This window comes from Lithobates pipiens, unplaced genomic scaffold (genome assembly GCF_037356315.1).
Source record: "Lithobates pipiens isolate NorthernLeopardFrog02 unplaced genomic scaffold, aLitPip1_a1.2 Scaffold_19, whole genome shotgun sequence".
Taxonomy (NCBI): domain Eukaryota; kingdom Metazoa; phylum Chordata; class Amphibia; order Anura; family Ranidae; genus Lithobates; species Lithobates pipiens.
This window is the reverse complement of record NW_027507764.1, coordinates 274071369-274097293: the sequence shown is the minus strand read 5'-3', so window position 1 is coordinate 274097293 and position 25925 is coordinate 274071369. Positions and strand designations below refer to the sequence as shown.

Sequence of the window (25925 nt, the reverse complement as noted above, 5' to 3'; positions counted from 1 at the left end):
AAATAGTACTGCATAACATAAAAACTACTAAACGTGAACTGAAGTTCAGATAAGGTTTGTTTTGCATTGAGTTCAGGAAATAAAGGAACTAGATAAACCCAACGCTAGCATTATGGGAGAAACCAAACGACAGAGTAGTCAGGGAGGTCAGAGTGTGAAAAGCTGATCAGGAATCACACAGCCTTGTGTAGGCTGACAGTGAAGATCTCTCAGGGAACAGTTAAGTAGTAGAACTGCCATGGTTCAATACGGCTTAAGGGCTATCTGGAGTCTTGGTAATATAAACCGGGAAAAGTTATTGAAGGTGGCTCCATCATCCAACGGGATTTCTCCAATAAGTGTGAGTGAGGAGTAAAATAACCATTCAGGGTGTTGTCAGAAAGAAAGCAGAGAAATGCAAAGGAAGCGACAAATCAAGCGACAATGGTATAGGGACAGTACTTATCTGGAACTTAACAAGAAGTGGTTTGAAGATGCAGACTGTTTCATTTTTAGGCTCTCCTTTGCCGTCTATGGACTGGCGATGCGGTAGGGCTCGAGTTCCTCGGCATACTTGCTGGTCTCGCCGGAGAGGCAGGGTGATGTTGTCTCCTGCGACGACTCATACTGAAATTTCCTGCTTCAGCGACTCCGTCCATTGATTCCTCTCTGTGCAGCGGGGAAATGCGAAAATCACTGTACCAGTCTGGTACCTCTACTAGAGGGATGTGAAGAGAGTTACAGAAATGTTCCATGTCTTCAGGGACTTTGAGGTGGAATATGTGACCGTAGCCGACAGGCAGAAGGGGAACTTCCATCTGTAAGGGATCGCTCTGGCTCTCAAGACCTCTAGCAGGGGCTTTAGCTCCCTCCGTCTTTGCAGCGTGATGGCAGATAAATCCTGGAAGATCCTGATTTCTGAGCCTAGGTGCATAAGTCTGTCAGTAGATCTGGCCTTACGCATAATTTCTTCCTTGATGATAAAGTCAGAGAGACAGCAGATGACATCTCTAGGGGGGTCAGCTTCTCTGCCTCTGGGGCGTAGAGCTCTGTGGAACCTTTCCATCTGTATTATTGTGTCAGGGGGACGGTCCAGTAGGCCGTTAAAAATGGCGGTAACTTCCCGCATTAATTGTGAGGAATCAATAGCTTCCGAGAGTCCTCTCACTCTCAGGTTCCGTCTCCGCCCTCGATTGTCGAGGTCCTCTAAATGACGGTTCATGTCTCGCAGATGAACGGCATGAGATTCCGTTAGTTGTTGCACATGACACAGGGCCGCGTCCTGGCGGGCCTGTGTCTCTTCCACCTCCTCCATTCTGAGGGCCATGCTATGAAAGTCCTCCCTTAATTCTGAAATGGCCGCTGACATAGCTGATTTTATGTCAGCAGCAACAGCCCGGAGATCAGCAAGGCAGAGGGTTTGCTGTGTCTCAGAGGCAGAGGGGGGGTGTTGGGGGCTGCGGCTCCTGGAGCAAGGCATCGCTCTGCCTTGAGAGGAGGCCTCGAGTGCTGCGGCCTGCACTTCCTGGGACGCACCTCGGGATCTGGAGCGAAATATGTCCGGAATATGCTGGGAAGGTGGGTTGTCAACAGCCCGCGGGGAACCGGAACGGAGCGGCGGTGCCTTAGTCTTTGTGCTTCCCATGTTGTAGCGAAAGATACCTGCCTGGCTGTAGATCGCTGGACCTCGGGGACCGGGAGCTCTGATTCAGGCGTCCATCTTCTCACGGCGCCAAGCCACGCCCCTAAAAAAGATTCTGGCTTTGATCGTATTGGCGAGTTGGTAGAAGCACCGGAGGGCTGGGTATGGCAATTTATGGCAGGGTATTGCAGAGTATTGGCAGGGTATTGCAGAGTATTGGCTGGTATTGCAGAGTATTGTCAGGGTATTGAGGGATTAATTGTCGGTGAGCAGCGATGTGGGCACTGCAGATGCAGCCCACAGCGCTGCTGACACCGATCTCTTCTCCCTCAGCTGTACCGAGAGGGGAGGGAGGAACCGGCGTCATAACATGACGCCGGTTTGTTTACAGGTGATCACTCCGTCATTTGACGGAGCGATCACATGGTAAACGGCCGCGATGAGAGGCCGTTTACCGTGATCCTTGATGCGCCCGGTCCTGTGGACCCAGCGGTCAAGGATGCTCTCGCGTGCGTGCCCCAGGGGGCGTGCGAGAGCAGAATTCTGGGAGGCCGTTAATTAACGGCTTCTCAGAGTTAAACAACCGCCCTGAAGCCGTTAATCGGCTATGGGCCGGTTGTTAAGTGGTTAATTAGAAACTGATTGGTAATCTGCAGAAATATATTACAGTTTTTTTTTTTTAGTTTAGATATACAGTTAGGGCCATAAATATTTGGACAGTGACACAATTTTCGCAAGTTGGGCTCTGCATGCCACCGCATTGGATTTGAAATGAAACCTCTACAACAGAATTCAAGTGCAGATTGTAACGTTTAATTTGAAGGGTTGAACAAAAATACCTGATAGAAAATGTAGGAATTGTACACATTTCTTTACAAACACTCCACATTTTAGGAGCTCAAAAGTAATTGGACAAATAAACATAACCCAAACAAAATATTTATTTATTCAATATTTTGTTGCAAATCCTTTGGAGGCAATCACTGCCTTAAGTCTGGAACCCATGGACATCACCAAACGCTGGGTTTCCTCCTTCTTAATGCTTTGCCAGGCCTTTCCAGCCGCAGCCTTCAGGTCTTGCTTGTTTGTGGGTCTTTCCGTCTTAAGTCTGGATTTGAGCAAGTGAAATGCATGCTCAATTGGGTTAAGATCTGGTGATTGACTTGGCCATTGCAGAATGTTCCACTTTTTTGCACTCATGAACTCCTGGGTAGCTTTGGCTGTATGCTTGGGGTCATTGTCCATCTGTACTATGAAGCGCCGTCCGATCAACTTTGCACCATTTGGCTGAATCTGGGCTGAAAGTATATCCCGGTACACTTCAGAATTCATCCGGCTACTCTTGTCTGCTGTTATGTCATCAATAAACACAAGTGACCCAGTGCCAGGAAAGCCATGCATGCCCATGCCATCACGTTGCCTCCACCATGTTTTACAGAGGATGTGGTGTGCCTTGGATCATGTGCCGTTCCCTTTCTTCTCCAAACTTTTTTCTTCCCATCATTCTGGTACAGGTTGATCTTTGTCTCATCTGTCCATAGAATACTTTTCCAGAACTGAGCTGGCTTCTTGAGGTGTTTTTGGGCAAATTTAACTCTGGCCTGTCTATTTTTGGAATTGATGAATGGTTTGCATCTACATGTGAACCCTTTGTATTTACTTTCATGGAGTCTTCTCTTTACTGTTGACTTAGAGACAGATACACCTACTTCCCTGAGAGTGTTCTGGACTTCAGTTGATGTTGTGAACGGGTTCTTCTTCACCAAAGAAAGTATGCGGCGATCATCCACCACTGTTGTCTTCCGTGGACGCCCAGCCCTTTTTGAGTTCCCAAGCTCACCAGTCAATTCCTTTTTTCTCAGAATGTACCCGACTGTTGATTTTGCTACTCCAAGCATGTCTGCTATCTCTCTGATGGATTTTTTATTTTTTTTCAGCCTCAGGATGTTCTGCTTCACCTCAATTGAGAGTTCCTTTGACCACATGTTGTCTGGTCACAGCAACAGCTTCCAAATGCAAAACCACACACCTGGAATCAACCCCAGACCTTTTAACTACTTCATTGATTACAGGTTAACGAGGGAGACGCCTTCAGAGTTAATTGCAGCCCTTAGAGTCCATTGTCCAATTACTTTTGGTCCCTTGAAAAAGAGGAGGCTATGCATTACAGAGCTATGATTCCTAAACCCTTTCTCCGATTTGGATGTGGAAACTCTCATATTGCAGCTGGGAGTGTGCACTTTCAGCCCATATTATATATATAATTGTATTTCTGAACATGTTTTTGTAAACAGCTAAAATAACAAAACTAGTGTCACTGTCCAAATATTTATGGCCCTAACTGTACTTTATATACTATATTTTTAATAAAATTGGCAGATCTATTATGCTGCGTACACACGATCGCACTATCTGGCGTACAATTAGCCTGTGTGTGGGCCCCGACGGACTTTTTCTTCCCAAAAGTCCGGCGGACAATCTGCCCGTCTGTGTGCTAGTCCGCCAGACTTTTGAAATTAAAAGACTTGCCCACACACAGAGTGAAGTCTGTTCATTTTCAACGTGACTCCAGGTAGACGGGACTAGCAAAGGAAGTGAATGTTGCTGCCTTCGGGGAGATTGACACCTCACTAGCCCCGTCGCCTGGTATGGATTTAAAGGGGAAGCCCTATGCCAAAAAAATGCCCCCCCCCAAAGTCCATAGCAGACCCTTATCCGAGCACACAGCCCAGCCAGTAAGGAAAGGGGGTGGGGACGAGTGAGCACTCCCCCCTCCTGAACTGTACCAGGCCGCTTGCCCTCAACATGGGGGGTGCTTTGGGAAAGGGGGGCCTTGCCGCCCCCTCACCCCAAAGCGCCTTGTCCCCATGTTGATGAGGACAAGGGCCTCTTACTGACAACCCTGGACATTTGTTCTCAGAATCCGGGAGCCCCCTTTAATAGGGGGCCCCCAGATTCCAGCCCTCTACCCTATGTGAATGAGCATGGGGTACGATGTACCCCCTACCCATTTACCTGAGTAAAAAAGTGTAAATAAAAAACACACACACAGGTTTTTAAAGTACTTTATTAGACAGCTCTGGGGGTCCTACTAGCGGAGGAGCCCAGCTTTCTCCTTCGTCGCCGCCGCCTTCCGGGGGGCTTCTTCCGACTTCGGGGGTCTTCTCCTACTCTTTGCTTCTTCTTGCCGGGCCTCCGCTTTCTTCTTCCAGCTCTTTTACTAATGTTGGCCCGGTCTTGACGCTGTCGCCGCCGCCTTCTTCTTCTTCTTCTTCTTCTTCTTCTTCTTCCTTCTTCCTTCTTCCTTCTTCAACCTAGTCCGCCGGACTCCGCTGCAAAGTCTGTCGGATTGTCCACCGGACTGAGTCCGCCAGATAGTCCGATCGTGTGTACGCAGCAATAGTGTTGATAAATACAAGACTCTATCTTTGGCGGAAAAAACATACATGCATCATACAATTCATGGGGAGAAAAATTGGCAGAATCAATAATCATAAATAATCATAAATTAACATCATATAGTGCAATCCAGGGAGCTATCCCATTTTGCTTTTGGGGATCAGGAAGGAATTTTTCCCAATTAGAGAAACTTTGAGTTTAGGAATTGTTTCAATAAACCTATGTAATTTTTCAACTTAATAATTTTGTAACTGTATGTCTTTAGTGGGGCAAACTCTGCTGCCCATTAGACTGTTTAATTAGACTTGTCACAGTAAAGTGGATAAAATAATATGAAAATAGAAGTTGTTAGTATAATGGAGGTTGTATTGTGTTTTTTAATGTGGGATAGATATGACTGAAGTTTATTTTGTATTGTTCCTCAGGATCCGGGAAGAGGAAACTGCAGTAGTATGCCCAGTGATAGATGTCATAGACTGGCGCACTTTTGAGTATTTAGGCAATTCGGGCATACCTCAGGTTGGTGGACTCGACTGGAGACTTGTCTTTACTTGGCATGTGGTCCCAGAGAGAGAGCAACAGCGAAGGCGCTCATCTATTGATGTTATCAGGTCTGTATGAAACCGTACAATTATAATATTGATGCACTGTATGCTATATTGTGGTATGTAAAATGATCCTATTTTTACACAGACCTATTCAATTTTTAGTATGAAGAATGCTAAAGCAATACTTTATAGAATTCTTTGGGGCTCTGGAAATTGAAGCAGGCAATTGAATGAATTAATGAAATATTTGTATAGCGCACAATGCGAACTGAATCGCCTCTAGGCGCTAGGCAATTGGATAATAAATAAAGTGCGTTGACTATAAAAGTATGATATGAACAAGCACTTTTTTGACATACTTATACCGTATGTGGAGTGATATTCTTTAATACTTTTGTCAGAAACTAAAACTACAGTTTTGAGGAGAGAAACAAAACAATTGTCCCTAGATTAATGCTTTAGTTCTGTAGGTATTGAAAAAAGCTATTCCGACAAACTTCCTGAAAGTAAATGCTTACTGCAAGAGTCTGCTTACAATAAAATACCGTACTTAATCAAGTCTCAAATCCCCCAGGTGTCCTTTCCCACTTGCCAATCCCTTATCAGATAAAGAAATCACTGCAATGAACCTAAGGTTGTCATTAAAATTCTTCGTTAATAAAATAATATCTTCAATAATATAATGTTATCACATAAAATCAATTTTAGTAATTTCATGTTTCAGTATATGAAATGTATTGTATGAATCCATGTATACGTTTTTCTTTTGTTTTCCAATAACATCAGTTATACTCTATGTAGTAGGGCTATTATGAATGGCACAGTTTATAAAACAGCTCAAAATGTAATACCTTTATCTTTGATTTTCTGTTTATTTAAAAAGGAATTTTCCAATAAAGTTTTTATTAAAGTGAGGATTAAGGCATCACATTTGAGAAACAAAAACATTACACGCATAAAGAGTATACGTAGTACAATACAATGATAACTATGTGACGAGTCAATAAAATATATGGCAAAGTATAACAAATAGAAAGTAAACTAGATGATCCTGCGAACAAACAGAGTTAGGCAAGATAATATAAATGACACAGAAATGTGATCAGTTACATAGGGGATTATGCAACAGAGAGCAGTACACTAGTTGAGGGGCCCGTCGAGTCTCCCATGCAGCCGTCCACCCCTAATGGGATCACACTGTGGACGTTTGAAGGGCATCAATCCCGTAAAGTGGTATATGAGGAGACTCGGTTCGGGACATGTGAGAAAACATATTGAAAACCGTAAATAACATACGGACAGGGGTAAGGGAGGGGAAGTCAGCCTCGGGGAGTGTCAAGAAGGAGGAAAGAAGGGGGCAGAAAGAGGATGGAAAGGGGATGAAACGGTGTGCGAACACAGGGGAATCATTGCGTAGAAAAGACGTTAGTCTAACAGATGTCCACCAAGGGGAATATCAGGATGCATTTCTAATTAAGTATGAGTGGAGGTATTGGTGCGTGACATAGAGGTTCGAAAATGTATCCAACAGGCCCATTTATTTGAGAATTGTTCATGTTTGTCATGTGCTTGATGAATTAATCTCTCCAGTTCTTCTATTCTATCCATCTGCCGAAGCCATTCCTCAAAGGATGGAGGAGTATCGGAGCGCCAATGACGTGGAATGCATTGTGTGGCTGCATTTATCAAATGTGGGACTATTGAGGACTTATACGTTTTATATGACAGTGGGGTGTGGTGTAACAGGTATTGTGCCGGGGAGAATTCTGGCTGATAAGTCGTGATTTCAACTATTGTGTCATGAATTTTCTCCCAAAAGGGTTGAAGTGTAGGGCATTCCCACCAAATATGCAAGAAATTTCCTACTGGGGCGTTACAGCGCCAGCAAGCAGGTGGGACATCAGGGAATATTTTGTGAATCTTATCAGGAGTGCGGTACCATCTAGAATATATTTTGTAGCGATTCTCTTGTGCGGAAACGTTAATGGACCGCTTGTGAATGTAATCATAGATGCTTGCCCATTGTTGTGTAGACAACGTGGTTTGTAAGTCTGATTCCCACTGTTGTATAATGGGGCTCTGCAGTGTGGGTTTGGAGCTCAGTAATTTGACAATAGTTGAAATCACATGTTTTTGTGGTTCTGAACAGAGGCAAAGGGATTCAAACGGATTTGGGGTAGTGATCCATCGTGATAACGGCCTTATAGATGTAAGGAAGTGCCGAAGCTGGAGAAAAGTAAAGAAATTGAAGCGAAGTTCAGGGAATTTCTCGATCATAGCAGGCAATGATAATATTTTCCCCCGATCAAAAAATTGGTAAGCTCTGTAAGTGTTGTCCTGAGGCACTTCATCAGATATATGCGCGACAAGTCCTGGAGGGAAGTCAGGATTTGAGGAAAGGGGAGTTAGCGGGCCCAGCGGTGCATTGATTTGTAGAGATCTGCACGTTTGGTTAAAAGCTTTAATAGTAGGACCTATTAAGGGATGCATGGAGTAGGATGTCGGGATGGCTTGCTTTGTAATCCATGGCAGGTGGGAAACAGGGAACGGGGTAAATTCCTGTTCCACTGCAGTCCACACTTTATCTTTGCGATGTATATGCCAGTCCACAACTCTTGCAAGCAGAGTGGCATTGTAGTAAGTGTGAAGATCTGGCACACCTAGGCCTCCACATGACTTAGGGAGAATGAGTTTGGCCCAACTCAATCGTGGGGGACGATGTGACCAGAGAAAAGTTCTACACATTGTTTTATATGAGCTAAAAAACGCTTTAGGAATTTTGATAGGAATAGCCTGTAGCAAGTATAGAAATTTAGGGAGGACAGTCATCTTTAGAATGGCTATTCTGCCAAACCAAGAGAAGGAGCCTCTATGCCATTTTTGGAGATCTGCTTGGAGCCGATTGAGAGCAGGGGCAAAATTCAGGTCATATAACCGCGAAAGGTCGGAGGGGATTTTGACGCCCAAGTACAGGAGCGCATCCTTTTCCCAGGTAAAGGGAAAATTGAGGCGGCACTGTGATACTATATGGTCAGGTAAGGACACATTTAGGGCCTTTGATTTGTCGAAATTAATTTTTAGATTAGAAATCGTAGAGAAGGCATCAAGGTCTTTCAATAGGTTTGGAAGAGTCGTAATCGGGTTAGAAAGATAAAGCATAATGTCGTCAGCGTAGGCCGCAATTTTGTATTGATTGTTTTTAATGTTGACTCCTTGAATGGAGGGATTTTCTCTAATCATGCGGAGAAAGGGTTCTAGGGTGAGGACAAAGATGATCGGGGAAAGTGGGCATCCCTGACGTGTACCATTAGTGATGGAGAAGGCGTTCGATAGGCGGCCATTCACTCGTATACGAGCGGTGGGGGAGGAATATAATAACGATATCTGAATCAATCTGTTGGGTATACCGATGTGGTGCAAAACCGCTAGCATGTAGTCCCATGCCACCCTATCGAACGCCTTCTCAGCATCCAATGATAAAAAGAAACCTTTGTTCCGTGAGGTGGTTAACCAATGATGAAGATTAATGGTCTTAGTGGTATTGTCCCTGGCTTCCCTTCCAGGGACAAAACCCACCTGATCTGGTGACACAAGATTTGAAAGCAGGGGTAAAATACGGTTAGCAAGAATTTTAGCATATAGTTTAACATCTACATTGAGTAGGGATATGGGACGGTAATTTGGAATTAGGGTTTCATCTTTGCCAGGCTTAGGGATCAAGGTAATATGTGCTTGTAGCAGGTCAGTAGCGGCATGTGTATGAGGAGAAAGATTATTAAAGGTATGAAGGAAATGTGGCAGTAGTATATCCACAAATGTTTTATAGTATGCTGTAGATAGGCCATCTGGGCCTGGGCTTTTGCCTGTTTTAAGTTGCTGAAGGGCGAGGAGTACTTCTTCCTTAGACAGGGGGGAATCCAGCACTGTCCGATCTATAGTCTCGATAGGGGGGTGGGGAGAATTTAGATAAAAACTCCCGTATCCGTTCCGACCTATCTCCCCTTGTATCTGCCGAAGACTGTTGCGGAAGATTATATAGGGCACTGAAATACTGCACAAAATGTTCTGCAATAGTGTCAGCTTCTATGATGGATTCCCCTTGGGGGGTCACTATTTTATGTATGTTGTGTTTAGCTTTTCTGGTCTGTAAGGCCCTCGCTAAGAATTTACCGGCCTTATTTCTAAATTCATAAAAAAAAATTTCCGGGATAAGGCAAATTTACGGCGTAGATTCTTTTGGATTTCTTCCAGGAGAAGCTCCCTGGCAGCAACTAGGTCTTTAAGGTGCGTGTCGGCTAAAGAGCGTTTATGTAGGCGTTCGAGAGAATGGATGCGCGCGTACAAAGAATCTAGAAAAGCTTTTTTGCATCTATGCCGTTTAGCTGCTAGGGAGATGAATAAACCGCGTATCACGCATTTATGCGCTGCCCAAACTGATGCTGGTGGCGTATCGAGATTAGAGTTGTCAGAGAAATATTGCAAAAGACATTCCCAAATTTTTACTGTATTTTCCGAGTCTAGCAAGAGAGAGTCATCAAGTCGCCATACCGTAGATCTAGGGCTGCCCTGTACGAATTTAAGGGTGACTGATGGGATTATGATCAGAGATCAACATTGGCTCTATTGTGGCTTGGGACAAACAGTGAATGTCCGCCTATGAAAGGAAGAAGTGGTCAATTCTGGAGTATTTAGAGTGTGGAGAAGAGAAAAAAAGTAAAGTCTTTCGTGTTCGGATGAAGAGTGCGCCATGTGTCATGGAGGGAGAGGATTTGCAGTTGAGATTTAATATCCCTCAGAGCGGAATATTTCAAACAGGTTTTGCCATTGGAAGTGTCGAGAGTGGGGGATAAAGGGACATTAAAATCACCTCCCAGAAGGAGGATGCCTGACTGGAAAGAGGTGAGAAGGGCCAGGGTTTCCCTAAAGAAAGACACTTGTTTGGAGTTGGGGGCATAGATGTTAGCTATGGTGATGGGACGATTGTGAACATGTCCTTTAAGGAATAAGTATCTCCCCTGTGTGTCTCTTAAAATATCAGTAATAATAATGGGGCACGATCTCGAAATTAAAATAGAGACACCTTTGGATTTGCTTTGGTCAGTGGTCGCGTGATACACCATGGGGAAGTGGTAGTTATGAAGTTTGGGAATGGCGTCGGTTCTGAAATGCGTTTCTTGCAGAAGGGCTATGTGTACTTTTGCCCTTCGCAAAGTATATAACAGTATATAACAGTCTGGATCTTTTTTCCGGAATGTTTAGGCCTCTGACGTTTAAAGAATAGAGTTTAATGGTTGGTGGAGGAGGGACTTGTACGGGGAGGTTACCGTCAATGGGGGTCGAGGCTGACATGTTTAAAGAAGGTGTGTAGAGGGGTACTAGTAGGAACAGGAGGTGAGATCAAATAGGGTAGAAGGTAGTGAGGGTGTAGAGGGAAGTGGAGGGCAAGATATGCCAAGGAGGTAGAACTTTGCACTAGATTGTTGTGCGTAGCGAGGGAGCACACACCCAAAAGTGAATACCCACTCAATACCGCCGCAACTGGGGGGTTGGTCGTCACCAAGTCCAACAGAGGAGTAAAAATAAAGACTGTAATATGTATAGTAACTCCGTCTACCAAGACTATATAGTAGGGAAGGCTGTTGAGGAGTTCTGGTACGAATGGGAAGATAATGAAATATACGAAACCCATAATGAGACACATCATGAATACGAGCAACCAAAGATTTAAGTGCATAAGTCAAAGGCAACGGTTCAACTCATTGCAAATAACCATATAATGAGAATCAAATGTCAAGTTAAGTTGAAATCTCATGAAGGTAAGACTCTAAAATCAGTACCATAACTGTAGAACAGAACATAGGAGGAGTACCTCATGAACTAACGTAACATAAAACATCACACAACAAATGCGTAACAAATAGAGTATGAGCTATTAAGCTAATGAGAGGCAGATATCCTGTGAAAAAGAGACCCTCTGTTAGAGCTAAAATCCAGGATAACGGTTATCTCAGAACAGATCAAAAAATGTCTGCAGTCTTTGCCAGGTATAGGAGGATTAGAGCAGCCTCTGAAACCGCATATGGCCATAAATCTTACTTTCTCCACCTCAGAGCCCGCTTGATAACCACCGTCCGTGCTAAAGAAGGGTCATGCTTTGTTGGTAAAACGTATGAGGCTGTTGGTAACAAACAACTGTATTTAGCCATAACGAGGGGTTGTGAGAGTTCAGCAGGTGCTATACACAATCAGATAGTACATACCGCAATCCCGGATTTCAAACGAGTGTAGCAGCAGTCAAAAGAGGGGCCATGGTGCGGAAAGATATTAGAGACACATCGAATTTAGCCAAACTATAAACAACATTCTCCTGGACAGGGAAGGCAGATCCACGAAGTAACAGGAACGGATTCCAGCATCCATGCCGCGAGGAGACCTGGTGCATGCTGGGAAATGTAGTCCCAACTCGTTCTGCGTATCCTATAGAGCAGATGCCGAACAGGTGCAAGTAGAATCGGACTGAGGCACTGAAGGTAGGTAAAAGAGCAGTAGGAATCCAGGTAGTTCGTTAAACCGACACTATGATAACTGCAGGGTTCAAAGCGCGAAGAAGAATACGGGAGTAATATCTCAGAGCTGCGAGTGAACGCTGCCGATCGCAGCTGAGTAAATGCCTACCTCACATCAGTAATCTCTCCTTGCTCTGCGCGATCGAGGAGATGCGGAAGGGCTGTGATCCCTCGGAGGATTTTCAGAATGACGTGGTGTACGAGCCATCACAGGTGATGGTGACCTGCGCCTGCGGTAGCCAGCCTCTTGAGTGTCCATAAGATCAGGTTGGTACTTCTCAGATCTTCCATGGAGCGGGTGAAAATTGGTGTACCAGTTAGGGACCTCCACCAGTGGAATCCCCAGGGTTAGACAGAAGGAAGGTAGATCCTCAGGGACTCTGAGGTGAGCCGAACGTCCCAGGTTGGAGGCAGTGAGGCAAAAAGGAAATTTCCACTTATACACTATGTTCCTATTCCGCAGCACTTCCAACAGAGGTTTTAGTTCTCTTCTGTGTTGCAGGGTAATCCCTGAGAGGTCCTGAAAGATCTGTATGGGGTTAGTTTCATACATCACGCGCTGTTTAACTCTGGCTCCTCTTAAAATTTCTTCCTTCAGTTGGTAGCTGAGTAGACAACAAACAATGTCACGCGGGGGATCGTTGTCTCTGCCTTTAGGTCTTAAAGCTCTGTGGATTCGTTCCATTTCTATCACAGTTTGTGGAGGTCTATCCAATACACTATTGAAGATGGAGGTAACTGCTATAGGGATTTGATCCCCTTCAATGGATTCCGGGAGGCCACGGACACGTAGGTTGTGCCGTCTCCCCCTGTTGTCTAAATCCTCCAAATGTCTTTGCATGTCCCTCATCTGAAGCGTATGGCCATCAATTTTCCTTGTGGACTTGCGAAGTATGAGATCATGTTGATCCGAAGTCTTCTCCACTTGCAGAACACGATCAGAAAGAGCTCTGATGTCCACCCTTAAATCTGCAATGGCCGCCGAAAGGGTGTCCTTGATGTCTGAGGCAATTAGTTTTAGGTCTTGCATACTGATATGTGCCGATGGGTTAACATCAGGGAGTATCTGACCACCGGGATTCGTATTCTGAACGTTCCCGATTCCGGTATCAGTTAGAACGACCTCTTCTCTCAGAGGAGAGCGTGCGGATCTCCCTTGTGAGGAGTTTTGGCGGGCCGGCGCCATGTTTCCCTTTTGGGAGCGGAACATCTCCGGTATTTGTTGGCTGAGATTCCCGGAGTTACCGCGTGGCGAGCGGGATAGTGAGGTAGAGGATGTTCTGGAAGCTGTTCCCATCTTTTGTAGTGCAGATGTAGGGAAGGAACACCTCTGTAGACTGTAGTTTTCGTCTCGGCAAACGGAGCTGAGCAGTTACACGTCCGCCATTGAGCTCAGTCAGGCCACGCCCCCTTAAAAAGGAATTTTCATGTTTTACATGGGAAAAAAAACAAAAATTGCCGTAACATGAAAATTCACAGGTGACAAAACATAGCGTAACAACTAAAACAGTTTCCCATGTAATGAAAACAATAACTGGGGTGACCCACTTAGAGGCTATAGCAGTGACCCCAGTGTAGGTCAGTCCATACAAGAACATGCAATGATACCACAAGTCAAAAAAAGAAGGAAAAAAAAGTGATGCATGATCTCAATACAAGAAAGCAACATGGTACATAAGAGGGATGAAATGTATCAAGAATAAAGGGGATAGACAAAAGAAACGGGGTACTAGACCCCAGATAGAGAAGAAAAATAAGCCACTCTGTGTGCCATAGTGCACGGCGATTAAAGTATTCATCCTAAGTGTCCCATACAGCAGTAAACTTAGCTAGGTTATTACGCAATCTAGCTGTAAGGTATTCCATGGATCTCACTTATCTAACCCTCTGCAAGAAGGCAAAAAACTTTAAGGGGGGGGGGGGTGACTATTTCCACAGAGCAGTAATTGGACATTTAGCTGCAGTGAGTATGTGCATCATCAATTTTTTATTTTAGGTTTTCCCCCCATCTCCCACCCTGGGAGGCACAAAAGATGCATCAGGGGGTCTATGTGGACAATCCTGCTAACCAACTTGGAAAGCAATTGGTTAACTTCCTTCCTGAAGCAGAGATCCCACCGTCGAGTCACATCTCCATCACCTATTGGAAACTGAAGGAAAAGTATGTTGGAACCCACAGAAACAAAATCTTATAAGCATTTTCTTTACAAACCCACTTTTATGGGCTTGCAACCAAAGCATCCACCAGACCGCTATGGAGAGTTCACAGACCAGCAGCGATTCCCATTTCAACATATAATGAGAATTAGGAAATGGTTCTGTTCAAGTAGCAAGGATCTGATATACAATCTCACAAAAGTGAGTACACCCTCATCTTTTTGTAAATATTTTATTGTATCTTTTCATGTGACAACACTGAAGAAATTACACTTTGCTACAATATAAAGTAGTATGTGTACAGCTTGTATAACAGTGTAAATTTGCTGTCCCCCCAAAACAATTCAACACAAAACCATTAATGTCTAAACCGCTAGCAACAGAAGTGAGTACATCCCTAAGTGAAAATGTGGGTCCAAATTGTGAATATTTTGTGTGGCCACCATTATTTTACAGCACTGCCTTAACCCTCTTGGGCATGGAGTTCACCAGAGCTTCACTGGTTGCCATTGGAGTCCTCTTCCATGATGATATCACAGAATTGGTGATGTATATAAATAAGGATGTAGAGGGGCCAGCCATAACTTTTCCAATTCCGTCCATCGATTATATGATCTAAACTAAGTCCAAGAGGCTAAGTGTCTAAGGCGAGCTGCATAATACAATGTAAGCTCAGGCACCCCCATACCTCCCTGAGATCTGGGTGTACACATCAATTTCCTGGACAGCCTATGTCAAGCAGTGCGGATTGCATCTTTTTTAAGATGCAAAGCAGGGACCCTGACTGGGAGTGTCTCAAATAAATATAAACGTTTAGGAACTATCATAATTTTCACTGTGGCTATAGGACCCATTAAAGAAATAGGGAAAGTAGTCCAAAGAGCGAAGCAAATTCAGAATTTTCCTATACAACAGGGGAACATTTTGCTTATGAAGGGATGAGTATGTATATAGGTATCCCAGAGGATCCGAACCAAGGTCAACTAATGTCAATTGTTTAATCATGTTCCCCACTTCCTTCCAGAATGATGTAATTCAAGATATGGTCTTCTGGAGGTTCAATGATCTGTATATACAGAAGTGATAGCATATGTGGTACATGTTTGCCTTCTATGCATAGGCACTCAAAAAATGGCAGTGGCCTAGCATATAATACTGCTTCCGGTATAGACCTTAAGTAATGTGACAATTGAAAGGCAGACCAAGAGCTCGGGGGGGGGGGGGGGGCTGTGAAAGGGTAGGAAGCTCTTCCATAGGCATCCAGCCCTGCGGGGTGACAAAATGCATGCATCTAGTTATACCTAGTCCTATCAGCCCCCGGAGCTTTTTGGCATACCCAGGCGTAGTCTGGATTCTGAATCACTGGTATTAATGGGGATGGGTAGAGAGAGAGGACTTGTGATGAAAGTATGTGGGTAAGAACTGCAAACGTAGCCCTAATTGTGGGGTGCCTCTTCAATCCCCAGTAGTATTTATAAGCGACCCAAGGGAGTGCAGACAAAGCGATCCATGAAGCTTGTTGTTCCACTTGTACCCATAGTTTGGTCTGCAGGGTGGTCCATGACACCATTCTAGACAGATATAGCGCTTGATAATATAAGGTCAACCCCCCCCCCCCCCCCCCTGAGATTTAGGCAAGACTAACAACAAGTAGCGAAGGCTGGCAACTTTGGCGCTCCAGAGGAATTTAATTAACAGTGTCCGACATGAGAGAACCAAAGCTTGTGGTAATTGAATGGGTATTGCTTGCATTTAAGTATAAGATCTGGGTGTCATCCAACTCCACTCTGGATGGCCTCTCCGTCACAACGTGATCCCAATTTGGGGTGCGGAGGGAGCCACCCAGAGGTCCGAGTACCATAGGGTGTACTGATCGACTAAAATTGCAGGTTGACCCTTAAATGTGACTGATCGAGTTCATAATTATGGATTCATGAGTAAAGCCAGTAGATGGAAAATGTGCTGTTACTTGTAAGCGAATTTCTGCATTACTTTGTTATGTCCTTGAATTACTTTTGATTTGATTTATTTTTTGATTTACTTCGATTTGTATCCGTTATCGATCTGTAACATTCACCACAGCTCATTGCTATTTGTATTGATTTATTTCCCTTTTTTTTTGTTGTTTCTGTTGTATCACCTGGAAATCAGAAAACTTAATAAAAACGATTTTCAAAAAAAAAAAAAAAAGTATAAGATCTGGGGGAGAAATGTCTTCTTAAATGCATTACACTTCCCAAACCACGTAAGGATCTGCCAGAGTTGAACTTGTGATCGATATTTTGATAATAATGGGCAATTATTAACATATAATTGTGCCAAGTCCGGTGTCAATTTAACCCCCAGGTATTTCAGAAAGGACAGAACCCATTTGAACCGATAACGCCTTGTAGTTTAGCAATACACTCAGGGAGTATTATACTCATCATTTCAAATTTCGCATAATTTATAGAGAAATTAGAAAGATCCCCATATTGAGCTAAACATTGAAGTAGACGTGGTAGTGGAACCTCCGGTTTGGAAAGAAACAAATAAAAAGTCATCCACATATATTGCAGTTTTATGCTCCATCTTTAAGACCTGAAGTCCACTGATCAAGGGGTCTGATCTTACTTTGCAAAGGAAAGGTTCTAGGGGAGCATGTGCGGCAGCCTGAGGCGGCAGTAATGTCTCCTTAGAGCTCCGCTCCTCAGGACTACACACCGGAGGACTACAGGTCCCAGCAGCGCCGCTTCTGACACAAAACTGTAAGAGACTCTGTCTAGCACAGCCTACTACATGAATAATGGTGCTGAAGGGCCACAAAAAACTAAATTTAAATTGGCTATACCGGGAGGAGCGGTTTACAGACTGACAGCTGAGATGGCAGCAGCATCCTCATCCTCACAGCGCTGCAGCCCACACAGTAAGTGTACTATGCCTCACAGACAGCTCACACAGGACATTAATGGTGAGCCTGTAAATGACATTAATGTCTCACAAAATATAGAAAACACAGATATATTCACAAAATTTGAATATATGCTACAGAAAGCACCCAAACAGACTTCAGACAATATTACTTAGAAGTTAATAAAAGAGATAAGAAAACTTGGTCAGAGAACTGCAGAATTGGAACTAAGGGTCAATACAATTGATAACCACACACAGAATAACTTACTTGAGCTTATGACTCTTAAGGAGGAAAATCTCTCAATACAGTCACGTTTGGAAGATCAGGGAAATAGAGACTGTTGATCGAATTTGCGAATCATGGGAATCCCAGAATCAGTTCTTGACTTACAGGCAACTGTCACGGCGCTTTTTCAGGAATTAATACCTGGTACCCCTATTGACAGACTTGGAAAATGGACAGAGTACATAGAGCCTTAGCTCCTTGCAAAACTAATGGCCCTCCAAGAGACATAATCACCAAATTACACTATTATAAAACAAAAGAACAGCAGCTTGCAGCCGCCAGGGGTAAAGAAGCCCTCAACTCTCCACTGATTTATCTCCACTTACAGTGGCTAAAAGACGTGCGCTCAAACCTCAATTACAGATACTCCAGCACAATCAAATAACATACCATTGGGATTTCCCTTCTGCCTTCGATTCACACATCTGGAAATGAAATATGTTTGTCACTCTTCAGAGGACCTACAGTCAGCCCTAATTGAAATGGGCCTGACCGAAGCAATCTCGACCAAAGAACAATCCCGCAGACGTCCAACTCCTCGATCTTCACAGCAAATTAAAGCTGCAGGACCCAGCTCTTCTTCATCTTCATACCAAAATCTTAGTAAACGTGGTCATTTTGAACAATCACCACCCAATACTGTGTACTCAATGGACTGACATTTCAGCTGTATATAATTCGCCTCACTTAAAACAGGTCCCCAGCTCCTCATGCTGGTTAAACTAAATGACATTTTTTTTTGTTATAAATTTTTTTATTTTTTGAACAGTTTTTTATTAGATTTTTTTCTCCTATTTAACAAACAGTTCCTGTGGTTCTCTGACGTTGTACATTCCTTGGGAACTCCTTGCTGCCCTTTTTACCACCTGTAGACTCCCACAATTTTTTTTTTTAAGTGGGTCTCTCCTTGTGGCCCCGGACCCTCACGGGGAGTTCTATGTACTCCCCTGAGATGCTCCCACACCCTATTTCTTAACCGAATGATACATTGTATTCATAATGGGTTTGATCGCTTATTTATCTTTTTCTTTCTCTTTCTATCTTTTACTATTCCCTTTTGGTTCTCCGGTCGGTAGTCCTGGCTCTTGGTAAGTTGTTTGCTTATTATTGTATAATGTTCACCCTAGTTGGTTTATGGCTCCTATAAATATACTGTCATTAAATGTACAAGGGTTTAATATTCCACACAAAAGAACCAAGGCATTACGCTCTTTTGCAATGAAGAAAGCCAACATAATTTGTTTGCAGGAAACTCATTTCACTGATAAGATTTACCCCAAGTTTCTCTCAGCTTCTTATCCACAATTCTATACGGCCTCTGCTACAGTTAAACAGCGTGGAACCCTTATTGGTTTTCATCGTTCCACTCCGTTTAATTTAGTATCACAATTAGCAGACCCCGAGGGAAGATATATACTTCTAACAGGTTATATTTCTGAGAATACAGTTGTCTCTTACTATGCCCCCAATAAACGCCCAACTGCTTTTTTATCCCATCTTTTTCAAGCTATTGATGTTCATAGGTTTGGTACAGTTGTTATTTGTGGGGATTCTAATGCAACTATTTTCCTGTTTCTAGATAAATCCCCTCCCAGACCTACTACAGATACAAATAATCTTACTTTTCAACATTTACTAAATACACATGTTTTAGTGGATACTTGGCGAGAGATGAACCCTGCCAGCAAACGATTCACTCACTATTCATATCCACACAACACCTTTTCAGGAATAGATCATATTCTCACTCCATCCATTATGTTACCAGAAATCATTTCATCCAAAATTATTCCTCTTTCATGGACAGATCACTGTGCAGTTTTTACTACTCTTGCCTCCACAATTCCTAGGTCTCATGACACTACTTGGTGTATAAATGACTCTATGTTGACTCATCCATCTCATCGTCTTGAAATTGAGAAAACACTCTCTGATTATATACGGTCTAATGATACGGAAATGTCTCTGCTCTTACATTGTGGGAAGCACACAGAGCTGTCATTAGAGGTAGATTTATACAACAAGCAGCTGTACTTAAAGAAGAAGTAAACCATAATGGGTTTACTTCCCCTTTGATTCCCTGCAAAGGTAAAGCATAATGGACTACTATGCATCGCATAGTAGTCCATTATGTGTCACTAACCTCACACAAGAGCCAGCGAAGTTACCGCTGTCCCCTTGTGTACGGAGCCTCCATCTTCTTGGTGGGTCTCGCTGCTCCGGCGCTGTCATTCGTTAACAGCGGCGTGCTCAGTGCGCCTGCGCGCCACTGTCTACAGCGCATGCTCTGTAGATAGCGGTGCCTGCCTTTTGGCAAATATCTCTTTAGGAGATATTTCTTGAACCTACAGGTAAGCCTTAATCTAGGCTTACCTGTAGGTGAAAGTGGTTTGTAAGGGTTTACAACCACTTTAAGTACTTAAATTCCTGTTCGCAAAACTCAAATCGGCCTTTAATGACTGTTAGACTTTTCAATCCTTCCCGAATGCCATTAATAACACTAAACTTGAAAAACCCTGTCTTAATTTGGATCTCTTTCTGACTGATTTGGCAGACAAACTCATATGTAAGTGCCAACATATTCTATACTTAGGGCAAACAAACCCGATACGCCCATGGCTAGACTCTTGAAAAATTCACAAAATAATCAGACACCTATTAGACTAAAAATATCTAGAGAAGCATATACTAGTAACCCAGTAAAGATTCTAGAGATCTTTCGTTACAGTCTGGCTAAACTATTTTCCTCATCTCCGAATTTTGATAAAACCAAAGCTGATAATTTGTTTTAATTGCAATAATATCTTAAAAATTACGTAAAAGACCAGGCCCGGATGCATTCTCGGCAGCCTATTATAAACAATTTGCGCATATTTTAACGCCTATTTTAACCAAGACCTTCAACCCAATTGTTAAGGGACAATCGTTTAGAACAGAGACACTCACTTCCATTATAGCAATGATCCCCAAGCCACACTCTGACTCTACTTCCTGGTCTAATTATCGTCCGATATCCCTCCTCAATCTAGATATAAAATTAATAGCTAAAATCATGGCCACTAGATTGAATAATACCATAGGCCATCTAGTTCATAAAGACCAAACAGGCTTTATGTCAGAAACCATGAAACAGACTGAGACAGAAGTACTATCAAATCACACTTGTTTATTAATAAAAATAAAAAGGTAAATAGAAAAAGCGTAGTCAAGCATAGCCAGAGTCCTGTAGCCAGATCGGGTAGTCAGCCAGTCCATAGTTCATTAACCAGATCGGGTAATCAGCCAGGCCAGAAGTCAGGGATCCAAGGAGAGCGACCGCAAGCAGGATAAGAAGCCAGGTGGGATGTCAGCAAGCCGGTCTTGAAACAAACAGCAGGCGATGATTCCCTGTGATGTGACCAACGCGAAGGCAAATGGAAAAGTGAGCAGGAAGGCTTTAAATAGGCAGATCAGACGAGCATCATCCGGAACAGCTGGTAACTGTGGAAAGAGAAGAGAGCTGGCAATTAGCTGACAGCTGAGCGGCCAGCCCAGAGGAGGAAGGGCTAAGCCAGCCCTGACACTTTATTCCAAAACGCCAGGCTGGGGATAACATTAGACGAACACTCATACTTATCCATGCAGCCAAAACCAGACGAATCCCAGCTTGCCTTGTATCCTTGGATATAAGAAAAGCATTTGACTCTGTTACATGGCCAGACATGGAATATCAAAAGCAAAAATGGGGATTCGGTAATCATTTCTTGACTTGGGTTTCCTCCTTATACAATAATCCTAGAGCATATATTAAATATGCTGGCAATGTTAGACATCAAAAGGGGCACTAGACAAGGTTGTTCCCTTTCCCCATTACTCATTTCCCTATTAATTGAACCTCTGGCACAACTAATTAGAAATAATCCTGATATTAAAGGTATTGAATTAAGTGGTCATCACCATAAACTTTGTCTCTTTGCAGACAATATCCTCATATTCTTGTCACACCCCCATATATCGACCCCTAATCCACTAGCTACACTAGAAATCTTCACCCTAATCTCAGGTCTACACGTAAATGCAACTAAATCAAATGCATTAAATATTTCCTTATCACAATCTGAACTTCATCAGGCTAAAACCTCCTTACCTTTTACTTGGGTTCCAAAACAACTCCCATGCTTAGGAATACAAATTACGATCTCTCGTAAGGATCTTTTTGTGGCTAATTACTTACCCCTTTTGAAACAAATCACTGGCCTCATGAAGCAATGAGCCCCTCTACCTTTTTCATGGTTAGGAAGGATTAATGCTACAAAGATTTCTATATTACCAAAATGATTGTACTTATATAGAGTACTTCCTATACCACTACCATCTTATTTTCTAAGATTTACGTCCTTTATTTGGGGTACTACCAAACCTTGTATACTTAAATCTACGCTATATCTCAATAAATTGAGTGGAGGTTTGGGATTACCCAATTTCTCTTGTTACAACGCTGCACAGATTGCACTCCTCCCCAAGTATCACGCTACGGTTGAAGTACCCTTATGGGTAGGTATCAAATCAATTGATAGTGATCCTATCTCAGTAGCAAATATGTTATGGCTTTGTCCCACTGATAGAGTTCATCTTTCTAATTCCATAATGAAACATACCCTGTCAATTTGGGATAAACTCAAATGTTTGCATAATCTAAAATCATCACATAATCCCCTGCTTTCATTCATCAATAACCCAGCCTTTTATCCTGCTTGGAAATTTCCAAGATCATTCACTGCCTGGTCCACTATTAACCTTACTCGCCTATACAATATATCCTCTTCAACCAATACCCATACTTTTCCTATACTATGTGAAACCTTTGGGTTACCTAAAAAGGAAATATTTTGTTATCTACAAATTAAAAATTTCTATGAACCACTTCTTAATATGTGCTCAACCCTTAACCAAATGACTCAATTTGAGTGTATCTGTGTAAGTGACCCACATGTTAGAGGACTTATCTCATTATTACATCATCAACTAAATGAGATCTCTAATGGATTTTTACCCTCATACACCACTAAATGGGCACAGGACATGAATTGAGAAATAGGTAACAAGGATTGGTCTAAAATATGGTTAGCCACAAAATTATCTTCTTCAAATTGTTTTGCAGTAGAAACAAATTACAAAGTTTTAGCACGATGGTACCTAGTACCAACTAGAATAGCCAAATTTAGTTACACATATTCACCCAATTGCTTCAGAGGATGTGATACTCCTGGTACGCATTTCCACATATGGTGGCAATGTCCAGTTGCCAAAGAATTCTGGGAGAACATATTTCTTATGGCCTCCAAAGCTCTGGAAATGAATATTTCTCCAGATCCTGCTATGGCACTTCTGAACCTTAAACCTACTACTCTTACCCATACACACTTTCAATTGTTTATTAAACTAAGCACTGCAGCCAAACAAACGATTGCTAAGGCATGGAAGTCTCAAACCCTTATTGTGGCCGAAGCTAAGCACAGAATGAACCAAGCACTCATACGCTAAGATGACGGCTATTGAAGAAAACAAAATCAATAAATTCTGTAGGATTTGGCAACCATGGATTAAACACTTCTAACCCAGCAATTTTGACCAATCCTTGTTACTACCACACTAGGTTTATACTGTATATCCTTCAATTAATTATACATGACTGTTACGAGCCAGGATGCCTCCCCAAGCAACTCCCTCTTCTATCTTTCCTATTTCTTCTTTCTCCCCCTTTTTGTAATTTTCTTTTATAAATAATTTGTAGGTAATAAGGATACTTACTCTTTTTTCTTTTTTTTTTTTTTATTATGTTTGCCATCTAGGCAATTATATTCAGTTTGACTATTTTATTATTGTCTTTATTCATACACCTATTAATTATTAAGCATATTATGTAAACATAGCTGTAAGATGTTTAGACCATACTATTATATTGTACTACATTCTGATTTATGCTATGTATCCATGCATTATACCTCTTTGTTTTTTTTTTTCGTTTGTTTTTTTTTCCTTTTGTGAAAACTCAATAAATATATTGAACAAGGAAAGGTTCTAGGGTTAACACAAACATTAGTGGAGAAAGAGGGCAGCCCTGTTTCGTCCCATTAGACAGAGAAATACTCTGATCGAGCCCTGTTAACCAACGCGGGCGCTGTTGGACCAGTGTATAGTGCCTGAATCAAAGACTGCATTCATTCCCCCAGGCCAATATGTCTAAGCCCTTGTACACACGGTCGGAGATTCCGACGGAATGTATCCAATCGGACCGTTTTTTCGTATATTCCGACTGTGTGTGGTCTACATCGGACTGTTTCCGTCGGAATATCCGACGGACCAAGTTTTCCAACTTGTTGGTAAAGTTGACAAAATTCTCTGTTCGGACATACTCCGATCATGTGTAGAGCATTCCGATCGGACAAAGTGCCACGCATGCTCAGATCAAATTCCTACACCAAAGCTATTGGCTACTAGCGTGAACGTAGTCCCGTCGTAACGAAATAACATCATCACGTCGGATTTTCCGACAACTTTGTCCGACCGTGTGTATGCAACAGTTTCGGACAAAATCCGACGGATTTGCTTGTTGGAATCTCCGACCGTGTGTACAAGGGCTAAGGGTGGATCGTTAAAATTGCAAATCCACCCTATCGAAAGCCTTTTCAGCATATGTTGATAGAAGCAGAAAGGGTCGGCTATCCAAGTGGGCAGTGTAAATCATATTTATTGCCCTTATGGTATTATCCCTGGCCTCTCTCTGAGGGATAAAGCCTACTTGGTCTGCGTGGACAAGGTGAGGGAGATATGGCAATAACCTGTTCGCTAAGATGTTTGAAAATAATTTTAAATCAGCATTTAAAAGTGCTATAGGCCGGTAGTTGTGATCTGTATCCTGCTTGGGGATGACAATAATGTGGGCCCTTAAAGCATTCTCTGTTAGCTTACAATTAGCTGAAATAGGATTGTACGCACGTAAAAAGTAAGGAGAAATTATGTCCTGAAAAGTTTTATAGTAAGTAAGATTTAGCCCATATGGGCCAGGGGCCTTAGATGATTCTTTTGTCTAGGCCAGATCTTTATTTGTTATAGGGGCTTCCAGACCCACAATTACCTCTAACAGAAGTGAGGGCATGCCCGATGTCAATAAAGAAGATATCAGATCTGCCCGGGTAGGGCATTGCTGGGGTTGAGAGTTATGAAGATTATCAAGCCTCCAATAACATTTTTTAAATTCCTGAGCTATAGCCGCTGGGTCTGACAACTTAGTGCCAGACTCAGCTGTAATTTAAGTAGTATACGGTTTTGTTTGTGACCCTTTCGGTGCCCTAGCTAGAATAACACCCGGTTTATTTCCATACTCATAGATAGTTTCTATCAGCACAATTTCTCCTTCACTCCTGTATTTGCAATTTAATTATACTGTTGGCGTGTTTTTTTTATGAATAGCCTCAAGTTTACTAATCCTCCAAAATAACGTTGCAGTTTCCGACCGCCTCAGTTTTTTTATCCTAGCTGCATGTTTAAGTAAAACTACTCTTAAAAAGCATTTATGTGCCTCCCACAGTACTATCGAAGACGGATTGGGTTGGTCAGTCTGACTAAAATATTCTTCTAAACCCTGAAGAACCCCAGTGTTGGTGGTAGGGTCCTTTTATCAATGTATTATTAAGCTTCCAAGACAGGGTCTTTGTGACCACTATGTTTAGATCTAAATCCAAATGAGCCAGTCCATGAACAAAATGGGATCAATCTTAGTAGTTCGAACTCTGTCCAGGTCTTTTTGTGGAAGGAAAAAGTAATCAATTCCGGAGTACGATGAATGAACTGAAGAAAAAATTATAATCTCTGACATTAGCGTGTTAGGTAGATGCCATACATTTACCAGTTGAAGAAGATTTAATTCTACCTTTAGTCGCTTTAAGTAAGAGAATGGTAGATGTTTCAAGGGTCTATCCCATTTAAGAGTGGATCATATGCAAAATTGAAATCCCCTCCTAAAATCAATAAACCATCACTATGCTCCAAGATCAGGGGAGCCAATAACCTTAAAAAGAGCAACTGGTTTGAATTTGGAAAAATACACATTACCCAAGGTTACCCGGGTAGCACCGATTACGCCCTTAACAATCAAGAATCTACCTTGCTCGTCTGTGATATATGTGCCTAGCAACCATGAAACAGACCTTGCTTTGAGAAAACTCCCTTAACTTTAGAGATTGGCAATGGGCTTTGATATACCACTGGATAAGCTCTGTTACTCAGTTTGGGGATTTTCCTGGCACAAAAAATGTGTTTCCTGGAGGAAAACAATCTTACTCCGCTTGAAGGCAGAAGGGATACAGCAGAAAATAAGAAAAAGAAAAAATGGGACTGGGAGAAACCTATTTGGGTGTGTGCCTATGACCTTGAAGAAATGTATGCGACAAAGAACATCTCATGGACCTAACCTC

At 42.6% G+C, this 25925-nt stretch overlaps 1 protein-coding gene across 1 annotated transcript in view; it reads left to right on the top strand.

The window, feature by feature from the left end:
• GALNT12 (polypeptide N-acetylgalactosaminyltransferase 12) overlaps positions 1–25925 on the top strand; it is a 323293-nt gene that overhangs the window by 166217 nt on the left and 131151 nt on the right. Inside the window, exon 4 of the mRNA XM_077491945.1 lies at positions 5446–5631. Within this exon, the coding sequence (XP_077348071.1) occupies positions 5446–5631 (186 nt within the window). The remainder of the gene's footprint in view (positions 1–5445; positions 5632–25925) is intronic.